General features: G+C 43.1%; 1 protein-coding gene across 1 annotated transcript; it reads left to right on the forward strand.

Annotated features, from left to right (window-relative positions):
- Positions 1-116: 116 nt before the first annotated feature.
- Gid4 (GID complex subunit 4 homolog) lies at positions 117-21,337 on the forward strand. Its single transcript, XM_027921475.2, has 6 exons — positions 117-381; positions 5,998-6,057; positions 9,659-9,766; positions 13,082-13,183; positions 15,037-15,167; positions 17,991-21,337. Exons 1-6 carry the CDS (start codon positions 193-195, stop codon positions 18,052-18,054), a joined length of 654 nt encoding a protein of 217 aa, XP_027777276.2. The 5' UTR covers positions 117-192; the 3' UTR covers positions 18,055-21,337.
- The last annotated feature ends 1,965 nt before the right edge of the window (positions 21,338-23,302 follow it).

The raw sequence follows: 23,302 nt of genomic DNA on the forward strand, positions 1-23,302 counted from the left end.
TCGCAGGTCCCGGGGTCCGGGTGCCGGCCCGAGAGCTTGGTCCGCAGGCAGCGGGCGGGTGGTGCCCCCTCCTGCCCCCACCTCGCGCGTGCGCGCCCCAGCCCCTCCCTCCCCGTCACCCTCCTCAGCTCCCGCGCGGCGGCGGCGGTTCCTCTCCCCCTCCCCCCAGCCCTGGCTCCGGGGGACCCCGCGATGCCGGTCCGCACCGAGTGTCCCCCGCCGGCCGGTGCCTCGGCCGCCTCCGCGGCCTCGCTCATCCCGCCGCCGCCCATCAACACCCAGCAGCCCGGCGTGGCCACCAGCTTGCTCTACAGCGGCTCCAAGTTCCGCGGCCACCAGAAGAGCAAGGGGAACTCGTACGACGTAGAGGTGGTGCTGCAGGTGAGCGCCGGGCCGGGCCGGCCGGGGCCCGAGGGCCTCCTCGCGGCGCTCACGGGCCGTGCCCGCCCTCGGCTCCTCGAGCCCGCAGCCGCGGACCAGGCCCTCACCGCCCTCACCGCCGGGGCCTCCTGCACCCGGCGCCTCCCACCCGGGACCTGCTCCGCCGGTGTCTCACACACTCCGAGCCCCAGACCTGTGCTGCCCCTCGGACCCAGAGCCTGTGGTGACCGGCTCCTGGCAGACCCTGAACACTGTCCAGACTTGAATCCCGGGGATCCGGAAGCCCTGCCTTGTCTGGCCTTCCTCTGGCCTGGGTCCTTCCTCCCCAGACCTGTCTCCCTACACCAGTCCCTCTCAGACCCTGAAGAACTCTCCATTGGTTTCCCCAGACTTGGGGCCCAGGCCAGATTCTGCCAGACCTGAGACACGATCCCCTATTCTCAGACCCTGGTGGTTTCCTCTGTAGGAGAGGTTGATCAGCCTCCTGAGACGGGGGAGCATCCTCCCTCCTTTGGCTGAGAGCCCCGAATCCACACTGATCCCTCCCTCGTCCCTGTCTCCAAATAAACCAGGTATTCACACCCTGGGTGCCAGAGTGGAGCTCTTCACCAGTCTGTTAGGATCTTACCCCTTGGGGTCCCTGATACCACCTCCTACTTCAGTTTCTTAATGGTCCAGGCACCCAGCTGCCCTCTTCCCCCAGGCTTCTCATAACTTCCTACCCAGTTCTGTGGCCACTTCCCATCAGCTCCAAGTCTTCACTGGCCTCTACCCAGACTTTCATCTAGCTCATTACTTGGTCCAAGGGACCTTCTTTCAAAGTGTTCTTAACTTTATCTACACAGGCATAGGGCTTCCTCCGAGTCTCTGATACCAGTATACTGGGAAATCTAACTCACCCAGTTTTTATTTTGTGTCCACTCACCTCCCCCTGTTTGACCTGGATTTCTGAGTACCTGCTGCCAGTCCCAGATCAGCTTTGGAATTACAGCTTCACCTGCCCAGGGCCTTTCCTATGCCTTACCTCTCTCACCCAGATGTTGGCACACTTGACAGTTTTTCCTAGCCAAAGGAGCTTGGTGGTGATAGATACTCCCTTTTATCTCCCTTCCGCACAAACTATTCTTCCTCAGTTTTCACCCCTGCCTACTTGAGGACCCACTTTCCCCATTCCTTTACCCATTCTTTCTGATACCAAAAGCCCCTCCAAACACCTGTCCTTTGAAAACCCTCCCAGAAGCTTAGAGGCCCTATATGCTGCCTCACTGCCCTCCTTTGTGAGGGTGGACAGTACCTGTTCCTCATGCTCACTCTTTGCCCTCTTAGTCTCTCTTCTGAACAAGTAGACTTTCTACTCAAAAGACAGTAAGGGTGCCTCTTCTTTCTGCTAACTGTAGAGCATTCCTTAGTTCCTTTTTTTCTTACTGCTTTGTGAGAGTAAATAGTTTTTCTTCTGGCTTTGGCTGAGAAAGCTGCATCCTCTTGTTAATTGTGTCTTTGATCTGTAAATTTAAAAGTTCTATCATGAGCTGTGATATTTATTGTAATTAAAAAGCTACTGTAGCTGGGATATTTTAGTCTCATAACTCTATGCCTAATGTGATTCCCTTTTTTTTGCTTAAAATGTGAGACTTTATGAAGGTCACACTGTTTTTGTTTTTTCCTGATGTTGTTTGTTTTGTTTTAAATTCAGCTAATCATAAAATTCTGAAATGAGATCCCTGGGTCATGTTTGGACAGTCCCAAGTTTGTGCCCATTTGATGTTTTCCAGTGTGGTAGTCTACCGACAGGGTAGCTAGGTGTCTAAAGGAGTCTGCTTTGGTTACTTCAGTGACTATTCCTTTCTGTGATTATTGTGTTATTTCTGAACTCTCGTCAGGTGCCAGTCTCCTTGTGAACCAATAAAAGCCGTGATTGAGTGATTGGTAGGTCTCAGGCCTCCCAGACCATCTGACTGATGGTTGGAAGACACTTAAGTAGGATGTCTGATGGTGGGGGCAGTGGCCATGCCAAGGAATGCCACCCTACATCTGGATTGGTGAGCTGCTTATTCACATCATTGCGACTTGTTAGTGGCATGTGAATTGCCCCACCATCTGGTTTTTCAGCCAGGACAAGTTTCTTAGACTTAGCCTTCTCAGAATATTTCTCCTGTCTTTCATAAGCCTCTTTCTTTTTCTTTTCAAGCACCTTTATTCACATATAATTCACATACTATATAATTCACCTATTAAAGTATACATTTCAGTAATTTTTAATATATTCAAAGTTGTGCAGCCATCACCACTACCAAATTTTAGAACATTTTTATCATCCCCCAAAGAAACCTTCATACCTTTCGCTACCATAGGCAACTGCTAACTTTTTTTAATATATTTGCCTGTTCTGGCTATTTCATATAACTAGAAACAATATTTATCTTCTTGTAACTGGCTTATTTAACTTTGCATGATATTTTCAAGATTCATGAAATTCATCCATATTTTAGAACATGTCAACATTCATTCCTTTTTATTGTTCCAGTGTTCATTGTATGGATGTAACAACCTTTTGTTTATCCGTTAATAGACATTGATGTACATCAGTTGGTAAACATTTGGGTTGTTCATACTTTTTGGCTATAACAAATAATGCTGCTATGAACATCTGTGTACAAATTTGTTCATTTATGGTTGTTTTTGAGATGGGGTTTCACTGTATTGTCCAGGATAACTTTGAACTCGGGTACTTAAGTGATCCTCCTGCCTCAGCCTCCTAAGAGCTAGAATGTAGACTTAGCACTGTGCTCAGCTCATGTACAGATTTTTATGTGGACATGCTTTTACTTCTTTTGGGTGGGTAGACAGACCTAAGAGTGAAACTGCTGGGTCATATAGTAACTCTATATGTAACATTTTGATGAACTACCAGTCATTTCTAAAGTGGCTGTCATTTTACATTTCCACCAGTGACATATGAGGATTCTAAATTTGCACATCCTCTCCAACACTTGCTATTGTTCATCTTTTTGACTGTCATCATCCTGATGAGTGTGAAATAGTAGCTCAGTGTGGTCTGTGTTTGAATTTCTCTAGTGGCTGGTGGTGATGAGTATCTTTTGTGTGCTTTTTGGAGCATTTTCTATTGGGATATTCCAGTATAGTGTTCCTCAAACCTTTATGGGGTTCTGACTGGATCTTTTTTACCCTTACTGCGACTACTTTTTCCCTCTCCTACCATTCTAGAAGCCACCAGTAGAGTGAAGCCTGGGTCCCTTTAAAAGGAATATTAAAAAGAGCAGCTGTTGGACACAGCTGTGCTGTGAGACTTCCTTGCTGAACATTTGCCTTGTTATCTTTCTCATTGAGATTCTGCCCCCTCATTTGGTGAAAACTGTATGTGTTGTGGGGTTATTTTGAGTTCATCAACCATCATCAAGATCAATTTGGACAGAATAGGAGAGACACATGGTTGAACGGAGGCCAAACAGAAATTCTGATTCTTGAGCATGTGATAATCCATGCAAATACAAGCCAATTTACAGTTCAATTTTTAATCTTATTAGCAAGTATCCCTGCCACCTGATACCCTTTCCAGCAGCTGTGAAACCCCAAACTATACTGAATTCAATGAGAATTGCATACATGAAATTTAAGGCCTCAGGTTAGAACTTTTAATAAAAGTTCTTTGCTGAACCATATTAGTGTGAATCAGCTGTTTTCCATAATGTCCAATGCCAAGGTCAGCAGATGAGGACACATAAAATGCTTTGGCAGTTTTCACATGGAATACCTTTGTCACCAGCACCAAACTGTGAAGGCACTTTAGCTTTATTGAAGCTCAATTGCTTCGGTGCTGACATCATCTGGCTGACCAAGATCATTACAGTTTTTAAGGACTGCCTTAGTATTTCATTTATGGTATAATCGACCAATATCTGATAAATGCCACAAAACTTTGCAAGTTTCTTGAAATGAGCCTTAATTTAAAATGAAAGTCTTATTGTGCTACAGGTACCACTAAACCTTGTTTTGCTTTGATTCAAAGGTTATTAGGCAGAGTTCCAGAGTTCGTGACAATTGGATTCATTTTAAGTCACAAACTCACACTCTGCCTGTTTAGGGTGAGTCTGTATAGATTTGGATAAATGTACTAGTTAGTATGCTTTCAGCCATGAGTAACCATATTTTGCATTTCAAAATAGTTTACAGAACAAATGAACCTATTATCTCACATTGTAAGGCGTTTGGAGGCGACGTGGTCCCAGGATAGTTAATTAAGGGGCCAAAATTCTTCCATCTTACTGGGCTGTCATCCCTAGCGTTGTGTGGCCTGTTTCTCCTCCTGATCTCTTCTTAATGGCTGTTCTAAGATTGGACTCTGCATACAGATACTACCACCACCAGGGGAATGAAAAAGGCCATTTCTTCCTCATGTGCCTCTTTGAAAGCCAGTGCTCTTTTGTGGGTGCACCCAGGAGATTTTTCACACCCATCTGATTGGCCACAACTGGGTCACTCACCCCTAAACCAATGACTTGTAAGGAGAATGGGGGCTTGTGCTTATCCTAGATCCATCAGGGTTGACCAGATCTTTTTTTTGTGGGGGTAGGGTATGGAGGATTGACCTCAGGGGCACTCGACCACTGAGCCACATCCCTGGTCCTATTTTTTGTATTTTATTTAGAGACAGGGTCTCACTAAGTTTTTTTAGCACCTCACTTTATGCTGAGGCTGACTTTGATCCTCCTGTCTCAGCCTCCTAAACTGCTGGGATTATAGGTGGTGCACTACTGCACCCGGCAGTTGACCAGGTCTTTCAGGATAGGGTAGCTGCCAGAACAAAATCTAAACCCTGCCTGCCTGAAAAAAGAGGAAATTGGTTGTAGGCACTCGGCAGAGTCTCAGCAACCAAAATAAGTGGTGGCTACTAAACCTCAAAATTTACTATGTCTGTTATTCCTATTTATTTTCGGCTCATGACTCTTCTCATTAAGAAACTCAAGCATCTGTATGTGAATAGACAGGGCAGAAATTTACAGTATAATCGGAATTTTGATTGGTATTTTGGTTCAAAACTAAAATTATACCATGTAAGTCTTCATAAGGTTCTGTTCCTGAATATTATTCTCATTTCATAAAGAAATAGTGCAGCATGGTACTTTGGATAAATAACAGGGCAGGAGTACATTTTTTAGACTAGTGATTGAGTAGCAAGGAAATAAAGGGAAACTAGTTAGACATTAGAAAGTCAGACCCAGGTTTAGGGATGATACCCATGTGTACAGGTAAATAGACCTGGTGCTCAATAACGCACAGTGTAGATGAACTTGTGTTGGAGACTGCAGAAAATGAGATTTGAGAAGTGGGCTCACTGTTCCCAAAAGGCACTTCAGTCCCAAGATTCCAGCTTAAGGAAGTTGAGAGGGCCCTGAGATCAGTTTGCATTGTCAGAACAGGCACATGTATAGTGGTGCAGTCCCAAAGGCTGGTAGAACCTTTGGCTACACTGTCCTTGCACTGACCACCAGGTCTACCTCTCTATCCTAGCCTCACAGGGTTTCCAAAGTACTCTCCCAGCATTTCAAGGTGTATTCATCTGTGTATATAATGGTCTGTGTGTCCTTTTCTTTTCAGCACGTGGACACAGGGAACTCTTATCTTTGTGGATACCTGAAGATTAAAGGCCTTACTGAGGTAAGCACTTGCTCACTTGAGCTAGAACTGGGAAGTGGGTGGCACGCTCAGCAGTCCTGCAGGGTTGAGGGCGGGCAATCCCAACTCCATTTCTAAGCATTGTTATCATATAGGGAACATACAGTGCAGTTCTGATGTGTCCTGCAGAGAAGTACACACATCCACAAATGTTTCCCCCTTTGGTGGTAAGGATAGAAACTAGGACCTGAGGTGTGCTAAGCACACATGCTCTACCGTAGTTCTGCCCCTTATAAATCATTTAAAGAAAAGTTTGTAAATATGTCACAGTTTGATCAAAACTATTCATTTTGTTATATTTTTTAAGTAAAAATGTGTGTATATATATGTGTGTTTAAGTATATACATACACATAAATATATACATGGTGAGAATATAGGTACTATAAGTACCATAAGTTTAGTAGTCTCTGAGGTAAGCATCAATCATTCAAAAACTGAACTTTATTGGAACATTGAAAAGTGGCTGTCCCATCTTCAGCCTGATAGGTAAAAGTAGAGTGTTTTCCTTCCTTAGATCTAAGTTTTCAAACTTCAGAATTCCTGGTATTTAGAAGGTAAGAAAGAGCATCCCTTCTTTTCCATTAGTGGGTAAACAGGAAGAGGAAGGAAGGACTGACTGGCCACTGAGCTCTGCTGTGAGTGCCTGGATGTGACCTTTCTGCAATGTCCTGTGGCCTGTTATCACTTCTTATAGTTTTGATGACCCAGCAGTATTGGGCTGTGTCCCTTTCTCCCTTAATTTCAGTTTCCTCATTTGAAAAGTAAGGATCAAAAATCTGCTCTATGTTTTTAGTGAACTTTCTAACAGGAGGAAGCCATGTTAGAGTAAGTGGCAGGCAAGAATATGTGAATAGAGGATGATTCCCTCTGGTTCTCCTGCTTTACTTTCTTTTTTTTTTTGGCCATGCACTACCACTGAGCTATACCCCCAACCTCTACCTACTCTTCTATATTAGGAGATGAATTGAGGATTTCCTGTGAAATTTGTTGTCTTGACAAAAGGTATCATCCATCAAGTAGGGGTAGAAAGTGACAGTAAAGGATTTTAGCCTAAAACAGAAAATGCTCAATTTGTAAGGCAGTAGGTATGTTTGTTAGTGGAGCACAGAATATAAATATTTAACTTCATAAAGAATCCAGCAAAATGTATAGCACATTGGAATGTTAACTCCAAAGCCAGTCATTTGGGTCATAGGAAGCTGCACAGAAATGATAAGTAACATTAGAAATCTAGACACAGTAGACAGAAATGCTAACAACTGTGATCTCTCCATTGGAAGCAAGTTGCCTGAGTAAGGGACTTACTGAGGGAAACCCCTATGAGTCAAGAACAGCAGTGCTCCTTTAGGAGCAGGCACTAGCATGGCCCTTCACTGGGGCAGCCAGCCCACTGGGAACTCTAGGCTCTTTTTCCCCCCCCCATACTTTTGTGGGATTCGTTGTTACATATTCATACATGCACACAATTTTACAGTATTTTTCCCCAGTATCTCCTCTTTCCCTCTCTTCCTTCCTCCCCCTGGTAACCTTAGGCTCTTAATAGAACTGTAGGGACTCATTCCTCTTGGCAAAACTGCTCTTCAGATAGAATGACCTCTGAAGGTCACAAGTCTACCCCTATCAAGGTCAAGCGATGGACCGATGCTTCCAGTTAAAGAAAGGTCCATCTTTTTCCTAGGGTTTGCAAGTCCTGCTCAGGCCTCAGATGCTTACAATTATTATTATTATTATTTTTTTTTTGTACTGAGAATTGAACCCAGAATTGCTCTACCACTGAGCCACATCCCCAGCCCCTTTATACTGTTTATTTTGAGACAGAGTCTCATTAATTTGCTGAGTGTGTTCTTGAACTGCCATCCTCCTGTCTCAGCCTCCTAAATCACTGGGATTATGAATGTTTACTACTGTACCTGGTAGAATTTTTGGGGGGTGGGGAGATTTTTCCCCCCGCATTTTTTATATTGGTGCATTATAATTGTACATAATCAGAATTATTTTTTTAAATAACTTTACTAGTAGCTTTATTGAGCTATAGTTCACATACCATATAATTCACCCATTTAAATTAGAATTCTAGATTTCTAATGTTACTTATCATTTCTGTGCAGCTTCCTATGACCCAAATGACTGGCTTTGGAGTTAACATTCCAATGGGCTATACATTTTGCTGGATTCCTTATGAAGTTAAATTTTTACGTTCTGTGCTCCACTAACAAATGTACAATTCATTGACTTGGTATATTCACAGAGTTGTACAGCTACTTGATAACTTGTAAAAATTACATATCTGATGTATGGTTGCTGTAGATTATTAGTAAAATGCAGAAAAAATGTAATTAATACGAATGAATTTTTTACCTATATTTTTTGTTTGTTTTATCATTTATAATTGTTAGAATATCAGATTTGTCCTTTATTTGAGTTAGACCATGTAAATGGTATGGGTCTTAGTCTTAATAGTCACAATGTGCAATATTAAAAATTAAATTGAAGATAATGTGCCTCACATTTACAAAAGCACAGCTTTATGGTTTATTCGTGTGCCTTTTAGAAATGAAATCCCAGTATCATAAAGAATGTGTGTTAAATAACATCATGCATGCCTGAGCCAGCCACCATTATACCTTTCCCAGGAGCCCAGCAACTGGCAGGGTCCATGGTCGGCCCCTTTACTAACTCCTTAGATGAGTTTGGAAGCTTCAGTCAAGGTTATGCTCGACTTTTTGGAAGCAGAGAGATGGATCACACACTAACCAAACTCACAAGACACTGTTATACAAACAAAAGTGCCCATTTACTTTTGGAATGAGGTGCTTACCTATTCCAGAAGTGCTCATTGACATACTGGCCAAATGAATGTTAATCCCTCAAAAGACAAGTCTGCAGAAAAGCCAATGCACACATGATCTGACAGTTTTAGGTGAGCCTTGAATCAGTGAGAGCTGTTGGTTGATGACTTCCATGACTGAAACCCATTGCCTGCCTGGGGTTAGGGGCTGTTGCTGGCTACCTGTCTCCCTCTTTGATTTTTTTTCCCCCTAATATTCTTCCTGCTGGCATGTGTTTTTCTTTGCCTCTGTAAATTATCCCCCATTAGGCTACATAGTCAAATGCTTGAGTTTCCTGTGCTGATCCTGAGAAATACTCAATCTTTTTTTTGTAGCTTCTGTACATATTGAATCTCATTCACTAAGTATTTGTTTAATTTACCACAGTTTGCGGGTATCTTGTAGTTACGCTGACACACTGCCTAAAGTATTTTAATATTCTGTCAGTGCAGAATCATTCCTTAGGAAAACTAGTAGTTTAAATCATAAGGTTTTTTTTTTTTTTCCTTTTTTAGTGCTGGAAATGGAACACAGGCCCTCATGCATACAAAGAAAGCACTACAGTACTCCTACCCCTAATCTATAGTGCACACACAAAAAAAAGGTCAAAATGCTCATTTTGGGTCTGAGGATGTAGGTCGGTGGTAGAGCAACTGCTTCAGTGTGCTAGGCCCTGGATTCAATCCTCAGCACAAAAGTATTTTTTAAAATAAAATCACAATATCTTATTTTGATATTTTCCTTTTGCCATAGGAGTATCCAACCCTTACGACCTTCTTTGAAGGAGAAATAATCAGTAAAAAGCATCCTTTCTTAACTCGCAAGTGGGACGCCGATGAAGATGTTGATCGGAAACACTGGGTAAGTAGGACTCTGCTCTCAGCCGTCCAGAGACGGCTGGAGAGCTGAGGGACTCTAGGAGCCAGAGACCTTGTCCCTTACCAAGAGGCATTTGGGGCTTTGCAGCCAGAGGGTAACTGATTCCCACACACAAACTCCAGTTGTTTCATCTTCCTTTTTCTCTGCCCCCCCACACTTTTTTTTTTTTTTAATGGTGGCGATGCTGGGGGCCTTGTGCATGCTAGGCAAGTACTTGTGCTGAATCCGGGGCCTTGTGCATGCTAGGCAAGTACTTTACCACTGAGCTATCTCCCCAGCCCTCCATCTTCCTTCTGAAAAGTTTAGCTACTGACCAAACTCCTCTTAAATAGCACACAGCTAATGATGGCAACCCCTGAGTTCCATATACAGCTGTGGATAGCTGTCAGAATCTCAGCAGTATCCCTGTTCTTTACTACCTGTGTCCATCCTCTAATTACCTCTGCTTGGAACACCCCTGTGAAACAGACAGCAGTCCTGTCTGATATTGTGGTTGACCTGAGATAAAAATACCAGTGATGGAAATTTAGTGGGAACTTAACCTTGTATTGTTTTGTTCTGTATTTGCAGTACTAGGGATTTAATTCAGGGGCCTTTTACCATTGAGCTACATCTCCAGCCGTTTTTTTTTTATCTTGAAACAGGGTCTGGTTAAGTTGCTAAGGCTGGCCTCAAACTTGCAATCCTCCTGCCTCAGCCTCTTGAGTTGCTGAGATTACATACAGGTGTGTGCCATGGCACCCAGCTAGAACATTGTTTATTTTCATCCTGTCAGGACAGATACAGAGCAAGTTTAACCTAAGGACCAGCCAGACACCATGGAAAAATCCAGGCTCCCCACTTTTTATCTGCCAAGCATACCATGTTCTTATTCCCCAATAGTGAACACTTAAAAACAACATAGGACTACTGTCCTGGCATCTTTTCTCTGGTTGTCAAGTCTTGTGTGTTCAGAAACTGTTTCTCAACTTATCATTGAAGCCTTTGGCTTAGTTGACATGGTGATGATACGTTTTTGTTTAATATGGAGAAAGTCCAATGTTCTTATCCATTGTAAACCCACCAGAGATGACTGGGTCAGTAAAGAGGATTCTAGAACTCATTCCTCCTGCTGCCACACAACCCCAGCAACTAAACTCTCCCTGATTCTGGGACCACAGCCTATGGCAGGGACTGCTGCAGACTCTTGTCTGTGTCAGCCTCACTGTGCATCACCACTTTGCTTATTGATGCTTTTCAAAATTTTGGGTTTCAGTTCAATTTAACTTTAAACTTGAGCCTTTTAAAACATTTTTCTGAAAGTTATATGTTTTGAGTACAGCAAGTGAACACCAAAAGCTAGATAGTCACTTATGTGTTTTTAAAATATGAAGAGAAGAGCAAGATTCAGATATCCAAAAGGTTGGGGGGAGCCCAAGTAGTGTGTGATGGTGTCCCTCAGAGTTGGTAGGCTCCTGAACCCACCCTTGCCCAGGGCTGGGCTTGTCTTACTTGGCTTACCACCTCACCAGATGGCTCCTTCCTCACCTGGAAAACACCAGTGTACAAAGTTTATCCTTGTAATAAACCATACTCTCTCTCTCTCTCATGCAACTTTGTTTGCTATTTAAAATTGGTCCTGCAAAAAGCATAGTCTTTGAGGCCGGTGACGATTCAGTCCTCGGCACAAATCAAATACCTGGAAGCATCTGTTAGTTGCCCCATTAATTTCCAGTAGAACATTGGACCAGACTTTGCTAGACTGGATTGAAATATTCAGGGTGAGAGAGAAACGAAGAAGGCCACGGGTCACCCCGGCCTGAGGATGGAACCCAGAACTTCATACACAAGAGGCAAGTGCTGTACCCCACTGAGCTACATCCCCAGCATCAATGTGTTATTTTGATTCATGTACGCATTAGGTAATGATTAATTCAGGATAATTAGCATAGCCCTCACCTTAAACTTTTATCACTGGTTTTTTATTTAAAGTGTTTTTAAAAAACAAAATAATACATGTTTATTTAAGACAAAAAACTACAGGGAAAAAAATTGTGTATAATGACAATACCTAAAGCTAAAACAGCTGTTAGTCTCTTCCTGAATCTCTTTTGGGTATATACAGTCAGTCTCTCTATATGTGAGTTCTGAATTCATGGATTTAGCCAACTGCAGATAGATTTGGGGAAAAAATTACATCTGTATTAAATACGTGCACACTTTTTTTCTGGTTGTTAATAATGACCTAGTTAATACAGTAAAACAACTATTTGTATAGCATTATATTAGGTATTAGAAGTAACCTGGCTGGTGCATGCCTATTATCCCAGTGACTTGAGAGGCTAAGGCAGAAAGATCACAGTTTGATCAGCCTTGGCAACCTAGTGAGACCCTGCCCCCCACCCCCCAAAAAAAGGACTGGGATGTATCTCTGATAAAGCTTCCCAGAATTCAATCCCCAGTACCAAAAAAAAAAAAGGTAATCCAAAGATGACTTAAAATATATGGAAGTATATGTGCAAGTTGTATGTAAATGCTATCCCATTTTAAATAAGGGACTTGAGCATCCACAAATTTTGATATCTGCAGAGGGTCCTGGAACCCATACTCTGCAGATACCAAGGGATGACTATACCTTCTTTTGTCTTTTTAAAAATGGCATCATAAGATTCAGTTTTGTAACCTATTTTTAGTCTGTTTTTTCTTGGGGGCTGGTAGGAGAAAGGGTCTCACTATGTTGCCTAGGCTGGCCTCAAACTCCTGGGTTCAAGTAATACTCTTGCTTCAACCTCCTGAGTAGCTAAGACTAAAAACATATGCCTCCTCACATAGCTGTACAGTCTCCTTTTAAAATTTAACCACATTATATCTGTTTGCAATTTCTACCTAAATTGCTGTCCCAAATTCCTATATTATGTCAATGGACCAATTTTACTATATCCTCTCTCCTTTGTGGCTATGCTGTCTAGTGATTCTGCACAGTTCGTTTTGCTCCTGTGGATTTACTTTCAGAGATCTTCTCATTAGTTACTGGTAGCTTTCCTGTGTTTGTGATAGGGTGTTCTAAGAGGCCCTTGAAGTTGCAGTCATTTCCCATCCTTCAGCCATTTCCTCAGATTATGTTAACTGGGCAGGTGTAGTTCAACTGTGCCTCAGCTGGAGACCTGGTGTCTGCCTCTAGTTCAGGTCTCTGTTCACTGAGGATGAACACAGGCTCCTTCTCTACTACCTGGAATTAGTTGTCCTTCAAGCCATTAGTTCTAATACCAGCCCCTCCCTCTGTTGATCAATATCGTACTCTGTTTTTTTTGCTTTCAGGGCAAGTTTCTGGCTTTTTATCAGTATGCAAAATCATTTAATTCAGATGACTTTGACTATGAGGAACTGAAGAATGGGGATTATGTCTTCATGAGGTGGAAGGTAAGGTCCTATCCAGGCCTCTTCCAAAACTTCCATGTGTGCTCCATATACCTCTCTACAGAAGGCAGGCCTCCCAGTCAGGGGCCTCTGTGCCCTGTGCTTGTAACAGTGTCTTCATGGCAGGGTCTTTATACACTTGTAAAAAGCAGCCACAATTCCAGAGCACACACTGCTGAGTCCCCAGCTGGCTTTTCCGGTCACACTGACAGCAAGTGGGCTGTGCCCAGGTGGGTACCCTCTGACACTGTTGTTTGCATCTTCTTCCTTTCCCTTCTCCCACCCAGGAATCCCTTTGAACTTCCAGGTTGAATCATCCAAGTGTTGTGTGGGTTCAGGGCAACTTTCTTTGAACTTAGTCATCCATTGCACCCTGTTCTACCACAGGCTTAAATGCCATCAGAGTGACTGGTCTCCTTACCACATCCCTTCCCCAGGGCCCTCTGCTTCCTGCAGCTCAGGAAATGAGGGACCAAGAATGGAATGTAGATTTTCCCCTCACTGCCCTGGTTGATTCAATGGTTTGTCCCTTGCCCGAGGAGTCCTTTTGCTCCCTGCTCTGATAGCAATATAGGTATAGACACAGGATAGCAAAATCCTGGAGTAGATCTATTAATTTACTTTGGGGACATGCACCACTCTCATCCCCTAGTGCTTTATTGTAGGAAGAAAGCTATTTTAGCATGAAATCTTGTTGACTTTCCTAAAGACAAAGCATCTAGAATAGTGGTTCCCCATTTTTATTTTGTGAAGTCAATCGTTTGCGGGATGGGGATCATGACTCCTTTACCAGACAGGTACAAGGTTTGGTGAACAAATGCTGAGCCCTGCCCTCCCAGCTTGCCATCTAACAGGACGCAGGCCAACTAAACCTTTTAAAAAAAGCATCTTTTGTCCTAATTTGAAATTTAAAAAAAAAAAATTGGCAGGGCTAGGGATCAAACTCAGGGTCTTGTGCATAATAGGCAAGTGGTCTGCTACTGAGCTATATCCCCATCCCTAAATTATGTATAACTTCAGAGGCTGAATAAGAGTGTCTTTAAATTTGGGGGTGGGGGCGGATTTGGGAGCATAGCTTAGTGGTAGAATTTGCCTAGCATGTACAAGATCCTGGGTTCCATCCCAGCACCACCAAAAAAAAAAAAAAATTGAAAGCAATGGAGTTGTCTCTGAAGAATTTCTCAGGGTGACTCACCAGTGAGCCTTTGGTTGATATCCTGAGGTCCTGGGGCTTCTGACCTAGGCTTTCCAGGAGAATAGTAGCAAGGACATGGCCTTTCAACTCTTGGTGCCAATACATTGGCAAACTTGCCTCTCTTCGTAATGCACCTGGTCAAGATCAGTGCTGTTCTGGTTGTTTGGATGAGGTGTAGAGCTTTGGAGATGTCACAGGGTCTCCTGGCAATCAATCCACCCCCAGAACTATCACAGACCAGAAGTGACTCACTATTCTAAAGCTGATCGAGAGCCCAGTGACAGTTCATGGGAACTGGAGCAGAAACATACTCCTTCCAGGTCATTTCTGTCTGTGGTCTCTGAAATATAGTTGAGCAGGTTGACTGTCATTGATTTATCTATTAGGTGCTTGGGGCTGTGGTACTTTCTTTAAGTCACTAATCCTGGTGAGCTCAAGACAGTTTGCCATGTAAGTACATAAAATGCTCCAGCCTCATGTGGGCACTATCCAGAAGTCAAGCCAGGACCCAAAGGCTTGCTCTCACCCAACAATTCTGGCTCAAAATATAAAGGTCATACTTTTTTCTCATGTGGTCCTTAGAACCCCTTGATGCTTAACAGGGAGGCCTCAGGGGTGGTCTGAGAACACTGTTACTGATGGATCCCTCATCTGTGTGCAGGAGCAGTTCCTGGTCCCAGACCACACCATCAAAGACATCAGTGGTGCTTCCTTTGCCGGCTTCTATTACATCTGCTTTCAGAAGTCAGCAGCCTCCATAGAGGGTTACTACTACCATCGGAGTTCAGAATGGTAAGGCCCCCAGTGGCCAGGGGCCATGGCAGATGCTGCCTGCCTGCCCTGGCTCTCCCCTGGCTCATCGCACCCAAAAGGAAATCTCTCACCCTGCCTCTGTATGGATTTCATGCTCTATTTGGGTGCTGAGGCCCTATTTAATTGACTTCAGTTGCTCAGAATAGGGCCTTATTCCCAACCACAGAGCAGACTAAATGAAATAAGACTGAAATATTATATGAAAAAGTTCATTTCTAAAATGCCTTCCTTTTTTTTGGCAGTGCTGGGATTGGAACCCAGTGCCTCATGCATACTAGGCAAGCACTCTACTTTTGAGCTATACTTCCTAAATACTTTTAATACTTTAATTTTGGCAATATTCATCTCATCTTTCTGACTTTACATTTATTCCTCCCAAATTTAATCAGTAACTAAAATGTAAGTTACTCCTTTGTGAGTTTTTGGCAGCCAGTATTCATCCTACATGCACTAGAGACCATGTGACTTGACAGTCCTGCTCTGTGTTCCTCCAAGGTGAAGCCGGAAGAGCACCTCAGTTGCTTGCTTTCGCTACCTTTTGGGGGACCCTCCTGCCTCTTTGCTGCTTCTTTAAGTACCTTGCTATACCTGGCTGGTGAGCCCTGTCATGAAACACCTGATTTCCTCTCAGAGGGTGGAAGCATTTTATTTTCTTCGAAATTTTTCATTCTTTGGTGACTCGAGAGTGACCCTAGCCTAGATAGACTGAAATTCTTAGTTCAGTGGCCAATCTTGTAGTCATGATCACTGGGTTTTTAGTAATCGTTGCTTTTTAAAATCAGATTGATTGATTGATTGATTGATTTTTAGTTGTTGATAGAGGTTTATTTTATTTCTGTGAGGTGCTGAGAATCAAACCCAGTGCTTCACACATGTCAGGCAAGTGTGCTACCGCTGAGCCCTAGCCCCTGCCCAGTAATTATTGTTTTCATATGAGTTTATAAAACTTTTCATAATCCTTTTTATTAAATAACAGCTTTATTAAGATTATTTGCATTTCATACAATTCACTCTTTAAAGTATACAAGTCAGTGATTTTGGAATACTAACAGTTGTGCAACCATTAACTTTAGAACACATTCATTCTAGTGGGGCACAGTGGCACATGCCTGTAATCCCAGCAGCATGGGAGGTGGAGTTTACCACTTGGGAGGAGGATCACAAGTTGAAAGCCAGCCTCAGCAACTCAATGAGACCTTATCTCAAAAAGGGCTGGGAATGTGGTTTAGTGGTTAAGCACTCTAGTTTCAATCCCCAGTACTAGGGGGATAGGAGGGACATCCAATGTCCTTCCTTCCTTCTGGGGATTAAACCCAGGGTCTTGCACGTGCTAGGCAAGTGCTCTGCCATTGACCCTTATGTTCACCCACCCAGCCTAGAACATTTTCATCACCATAAGGGGAAACCCATCCCCCTTAGCCATCACCCCCACTCTTTTTCCCCTCCCAGCTTTAGTCAACCACTAATCTTTCTCTGGGTATAGATTTGCCTGTTCTGGATATTTTGTATAAATGGAGTCCCACAACATGTATTCTTTTGTTTGGTCTCTGGCATTTTTTGCTAAGAATAATGTTTTAAGGGTTCATACATATTGTAACATGTATCAGAACTTCATTTTTATTACCAAATAATTTCCCATTGCATGAACATACAACATTCTATTTATCCACTCCTCAGTTAATGGACACTTGAGTCATAGCCATCTTTTGGCTATTCTGAATAATGCTGCTATAGGAGTATGAGTGTACAAGTTTTTTTGGTTCCTGCTTTCAGTTCCTTTGATTATATACCTAGCAGTGAAATTGCTGGGTCATACAGTAGTTCTATATTTAACTTTCTGAGGAGCCGCCAAACTTCTCCACAAGCAATGCATGAGGGTTTTGGTTTCTTCACACCCTCCCTAATACTTGTTATCATGTCTTTATAATTATAGCTATCCAGAAAGCCGTGAAGCAGTATCTCATTGTAGTTTTGATTTGCATATTCCTGATGGCTAATGCATATTCTTTTTTTTTTTTTTTTTTTTTTGGCAGTGCTAGGGATCAAACCCAGGGCCTTATACATGCTAGGCAAAAGCTCTTTTATTATTATTATTTCATTTTTTTAATTGAGGTTTTGTTGTTGTTTGTTTGTTTTGGGGCTTGTGGTACTGGGTATTGAAACCAGAACAGTTTACCACTGAGCTATTGCTAGCCATTTTATTTTATTTGGGGAGGGGTACCAGGGAATGAACTCAGGGGCACTTAAACCACATCCCCAGCCCTATTTTGTATTTTATTTAGAGACAGGGTCTCACTGAATTTCTTAGTGCCTCACCATTGCTGAGGCTGGCTTTGAACTCTCGATCCTCCTGCCTCAGTCTCCCGAGCCACTGGGATTACAGGCATGCTGCACCACACCAGGTTTAGGGTGCTTTTTTTAATAAGACATGCTTCATAATTAGAGCAGAATGTCTAAAATCTGTTCACCTTACACATAGTTCAGGAGAATTAATACATACACACACAGAGATCAAATAGGTTCAGCTTATGAACTGTAAATGAATTAGCAAAGCCAGATGTTGTAGTACCCATCTGTAGTACCACTACTTGAGAGGCTAAGGCAGGAAGATCACTTGAGCCTAGGAGTTCAAGGCCAGGCAGAACAACACAGCAAGAGCCCATCTCAAAACAGAAACAAAATGAATTGGCTTGTTAGGCAGAATTTGATTTGTCAGGCACTCTGGTTTAGAGGTTTTCTAATATCCTTTGCTCAGTGGGCATGAAGTAACTACTTCTCATCTTGTCTCTTTCTCTGTTACAGGTATCAGTCCCTCAATCTGACCCATGTCCCTGAACACAGCGCGCCCATCTATGAATTCCGGTGACAGCGGTTCAGAGTGGCAACCAAATAAAACTGAACTTGGCAACAAAGAGCTTTGCCAAGAAAATTGTGTACCTGCCAGAATCAGGAGAGGTGTGTTCCTGTTTCTTCACAAGCAGACTTGCATCAGAAAGCATGAATGTTAACTCACAGAATCCAAGGAGTGTGGCTGACCGGCGGGGCAGGTGGAGGAAGCCACCTCCCTTCCTCCTCCCTCTCTGTGGCAATTTGGTCGTCATCTGTCTCTAAGCTACCTTAAACGCACTTTTCCTTCCTGCACAGCTAACTTCTACATCACTGAAATGCCCATCCCTTCCTCGGCCCTTGCCTCCAGCCGAGTAGAAGGTCAGCTCCCGGGTCACCCTCAGCCTTGGTGCTCAGTGGTCCCTGCCCAGGCCCCTGTCCCTCCCCCAGTTGCTTGTCCGGTAGCCCAAGGAAAGGCAGAGCCCCAGCGCACTTCTGTGCCCCCAGAACTCTGTACAAGGAGTTGGCCAGCTGTGGCAGCATTTGCTGCCAATGAAATGAGACCTCATCAGTCTTCGGTCCCAGTGCTTCGGGGGTCAACGGGCATTCCTGAGCCCTGTACTGTTAACAATGCAAAGCTAGCGCGTGGCTGTCAGGTTCCCTGGGCCTGCTGTGGGGATCACTAAATTTAAGGCTTCCAGATCCCTGGCAGGAACAGATCCCAAACCTGCTTACTCAGTACGTTTGCTCCAAACTTTTGAACTTGAGGGCAATACTAAACTTAAAAATAAGAGTTTTTTTATTACAAAATTATTTTTATGGTCCCTTTAATGAGGACCCAATGGCAAATGCACAATTATTCAGAATTACATTTTATCGTTTTCACATTGAAAACAGCAAATGTTGACTTAGTAATTTTTATATCTATATCTATATGTATATGTATATTTAATCAACCAGCAGTTTTGAAACGAGTCATCCTGGTACAAAAGTTTTGCAGTATCGCATAAATTATAGTGCTAAACACAAGAGCTGTTTTGGGGCCAGTTTAGCCTTTGTACCTCCTCCTTTTGCTACTCAAAACAACAGTGCTTCGTGTTGACCTTTCCACGAGGCCAAAGGGGTCTTCGTTCTCCAGAAACAGTGACTGAAATGGTGGGATGAGGGAGGGGTGGGAAACATGAACATGCTCAAATAACTCGAGGCTCATGTGCCAAAGTGTGTGTGTGCGCACGCACGTGTGTGTGTATGTGTGTGTGTGTGTGGTATGTGTGTGTGTTTTGTCTTGTTTTAATTTTTCTAAATGTTTAAGAAGCTTAGTGTGTTGGCATCAATTGTAGCCCACAAACATGGGCAGGGCTTTGAGGAATTGGCATTTTTCTGGTGATTTATAAGACAGTCTGAACACAAGAGGAAAAGCTTTAAAAACAAGATAGCATTGGAGCTGAGGATGTGGCTCAATGGTAGAGCACCGCCTAGCATGTGCGAGGCCCTGGGTTCCATCCCCAGTACCCCAAGGAAGAAAAAAAGCATTATAACCCACAGGAGCAGAGCATCCTACAGGTTGCATGTCCATAGGCAGCATAAAAGAACGCACAAAGCCCTTCAGTAGGATGAGTGGTAGGGAACGTTTTTTATTCTTAAGAAGTGACTTTCCTTTTAATGACTTATGTACTGTATGTTACTGAGACTGAATGTTAGGGGAAGCCTTAAAGGAGCAGATTTTGGGAAAGTAGCCAGTGGGCACTTGTGACATGTAAATTTGTAGTCCTAAGACCATTCAATAAGATCAGGACCTGGCAATCCTAAAAAGTTACTCTGGTAACTTTGATGGAAAAATCATTCACATCTATTTCCATAAATGAGTCCAAAATATTTTTGGACCTTAAAACTCAAGCTAGGTGCAGTGGTGTGCACCTGTAGTCCCAGCTGCTTGGGAGGCTGAGTTAGGAAGATCACTTGAGCCCAGGAGTTTGAGACCAGCCTGGGCAACATAGTGAGACCCCATCTCAAAAAAATAAATTAAAAAAAAAAAAAAAAACCTACCAAGACTGGCTCTGGTCACACTTGTGAAATGCTTACTGTCATTTCAGTTAAGCTGAGGGACATCACAGAGTAAAGGAGGACAAGGGGCTGCACTGGCTTTCCTCATGTGACACACCATTCCTCTTTGCCTCAACCCTCCTCTCCCAGCATCCTCGAGGGATACAGACCCCACTCAACCTGGTAGGAGGGGGTCATCCCCAGAGCTGGGGCTTGTGTATGTGGCTCATTTACAGGAACTGCTGGTGTCCTTTTGTAGACCAGTCAGGCCAGGTTCTGTCGTAGGGATTCTTCCTTTTTTTTTTTTCTTAGCTAGGTAATGAAGAACTCCAGTTGTACTGGGGGAAATAAAGATGTGATACCTTTACCAGACTCTTCAGGCATGTCTTTAAGGAAGATTTGTCCACTAAAAGTCTGCCCACTGATCACAGGGACAGGACTAAGCATTTTTCCACCTCCTCTTAGTAACTCCCAAATGTTCAACATCAACTCCTTTCTCTCTGTCCTTGAAGGACCTGTGGGGAATCATCTCCACCTGTAGTTATTCTTTCCTCAACCTTCTCAGTGGTTTACATGCCTCTGATACTATGTGCAATATTTTTGGTTGACACTTGTAATCCATCATTAAAAGATTAGTGCAGATTTCCTACCAAGGTCTTCCCCTACCCCAAATGAACCTGCCATGAGGTGGGGTCCTAGGGATTTGGCCGTTCTTACCCCACTGCTCAGAAAGCTTCTACTCTGCCGTCCCCAGCCTCAGCCCTGTTATGTCCTGACTTACCCTTCCACCCACCCATCCTTCCAAGGTTGATAGTGTTTCAGCTGCAGTCCAAAAGCAACTAGACAATGCCTAATGTTAAGTAGAAAGTCAATCTGTGTGCTGGTTCTGTTGGCAATGTTGAAATCATAAACTCCAGGGGAGCAAAGGGGTTTTTCAATGTCTTTTGCTTTCAGAAACAGGGAATTTATATTCTAAGGCCTTGAATTGATTTTTTTTTCCTCATAAAATAGTCTGATAAGCTAATTTTTAAAAAGAAATGCCATTAAGTATGTTGCATTGTGGTTTAAAATTACTAACGAGTTCTGAGAAAGAAAAATATTTGATTTTTGATCTTAAATGTTTTTAAAAATTAGATTTGAATGGGCGCAAAGTATGAATATTTTGTTTCTTTATGGAGGACATGTGGAAAGGGTTTAAGGGTTTGGGATGGGAGAAGTATTTTGCAGAGCTATCAATGTCCAAATAATTTTTAAAAAATAATAAAGGTATTTAAGCAGTGTGTGTGTCGTATTTTCTAAATCAAGAGAGTCCCATTAGCAGAAGCCACTCCTTTTCTGGCCCTTTGGCTGCAGAGCTCTCCAGGGCTGGCCAGAGACCTGTGTAGCCGGGAATGGGCTGAGGCCCTTTCAGGGGAACTATTACAGTGGTCAGATTGCGCCGGCCTTCCATTCTGGAAGTTTTCAGCCAGCCACTGCACACTTCTATTAGAACTCCATTTTGTTAATTCTGTATTTCTTCAGAAGCTTTTTTTTTTTTTTTTTTTTAACCGAGAAAGGCACAATGGCTTACTCCTGGCGCCTGAGGACAGGAGGATCACAAGTTTGAGGTCAGCCTGGGCAATTTAGTGAGACCCTGTCACTAAAAGTGGGGGAGCACAGTGCTGGGGATATACAACTCACTGGTAGACATCCTGGGTTCAATCAGAAAAAAAGAAAATATGCAGATGGGCTGTCCATTCTCAGCTTTGCAGTCTGGTGTTGCAACAGGTGATTCATTTGCCAGGGTCTGTAGGCCATTCTTGCTACTGTGACCATGGTCCTCTGAGGGAATGCTAGAACTCCAAATCATAGGTACTTAAGTTCCTAAAAGGCATGGTATGGTGGCACATGCCTGTAATCACAGTGGCTCGGAGGCCGAGGCAGGAGGATATCACAAGTTCAAAACCAGCCTCAGCAACTTAGCAAGACCATCTAAAAATATCAATTTAAAAGGGCTGGGGATGTGGCTCAGTGGTTAATTATCCCCAGATTCAATCCCCAGTACCAAAAAAAAAAAAAAATGCATGGCTGTGTCCTGAAGCCAGATGGCAGCAAGCTTTGGCCCTTGATTGTGCTGCATCCTGGTCCTTAACTCAGGAGTCACACTTGATATCACCTTCCTAGGCATTGCCAAGAAACACAACTGGAAACAACCGTTTTTAAGAAAATATTTCAAGTGGAAGAGGTTTAAATTTTCAGCAAGTTGAAATGATAAGGGAATTTTCATCCATGACTGAGCAAAGTTCACTTGTGTGTGTAAAGTTTTTTTTTCTCCCATAAAATAGGATTTTAAGAAAGGAACAGACTCAACACAGTGCTGAACTCATGATTAAAGACACCAGATTTTGTTGAGTAGAAAAGGCATGGGCAGCCTGAGTTCTCCCCATCCACCTGTAGGACTAATGTGCCCCCGTATGCATCAGCTAGTATCTCTGAGCTCAATTTCTCTCCTGTGGAAGGTGCAATTGTAAAAATGCAACACACATGGGCTCGGGTTGTGGCTCAGCCGTAGAGCACTTGCCTAGCACGTGCGAGGCCCTGGATTTGATCCTCAGCACCACATAAAAATAAACATAAAGGTATTGTGTCCAACTACAGCTAAAAAATTTTGTAAAAAATGCAACACATGAACTGGGGTTGTGGCTCAGCGGTAGAGTACTCACCTAGCACATGTGAGGCCCTGGGTTCTATTCTCAGCACCACATAAAAAAATAAAGTTATTGACAACTACAACTAAAAAATATTTTTTTAAAATGAAACACATATAAAATGTTCTTAATAACAAAAAGCCAGGTGTGGTGGTGTGTGCCTGTAGTCCCAGATACTTGGGAGGCTGATGCAGGAGGATTGACCAGCCTGGGTAACAACAGCAAGACTCAATCCTCCCCAAAACAAGAAAATAGTTGGGCACGGTGACACACCTTTAATACCAGCAACTCAGGAGGCTGAATCAGGAGGATCTCAAGTTCAAGACCAGCATGGGTAACTTAAAGAGACCCTATCTCAAGATAAATAAGGACTGGGGATGTAGTTCAGTGGTAAAGTGCCCCTGGGTTTGATCCTCAGTACAGCCACCCCCCAAAAAAGAATGCTACAAAATATTTACTAAGGCTTGATACAATGCACTGTGCTAGATAGACATTAGAACAGTTATTAAAATCCTCTTTGGTATATGAAACTTTTTTTTCTTGTTTTTGGAAATGGAA

This window comes from Marmota flaviventris, chromosome 17 (assembly GCF_047511675.1).
Source record: "Marmota flaviventris isolate mMarFla1 chromosome 17, mMarFla1.hap1, whole genome shotgun sequence".
Classification (NCBI taxonomy): Eukaryota; Metazoa; Chordata; class Mammalia; order Rodentia; family Sciuridae; genus Marmota; species Marmota flaviventris.

Coding starts and splice junctions, on each gene's coding strand:
- Gid4 (XM_027921475.2), top strand. CDS start 193: ATGCCGGTCCGCACCGAGTGTCCCCCGCCGGCCGGTGCCTCGGCCGCC. Junction 6,058..9,658: donor AGATTAAAGGCCTTACTGAG/GTAAGCACTTGC, acceptor CTTTTGCCATAG/GAGTATCCAACCCTTACGAC. Junction 9,767..13,081: donor ATGTTGATCGGAAACACTGG/GTAAGTAGGACT, acceptor TTTTGCTTTCAG/GGCAAGTTTCTGGCTTTTTA.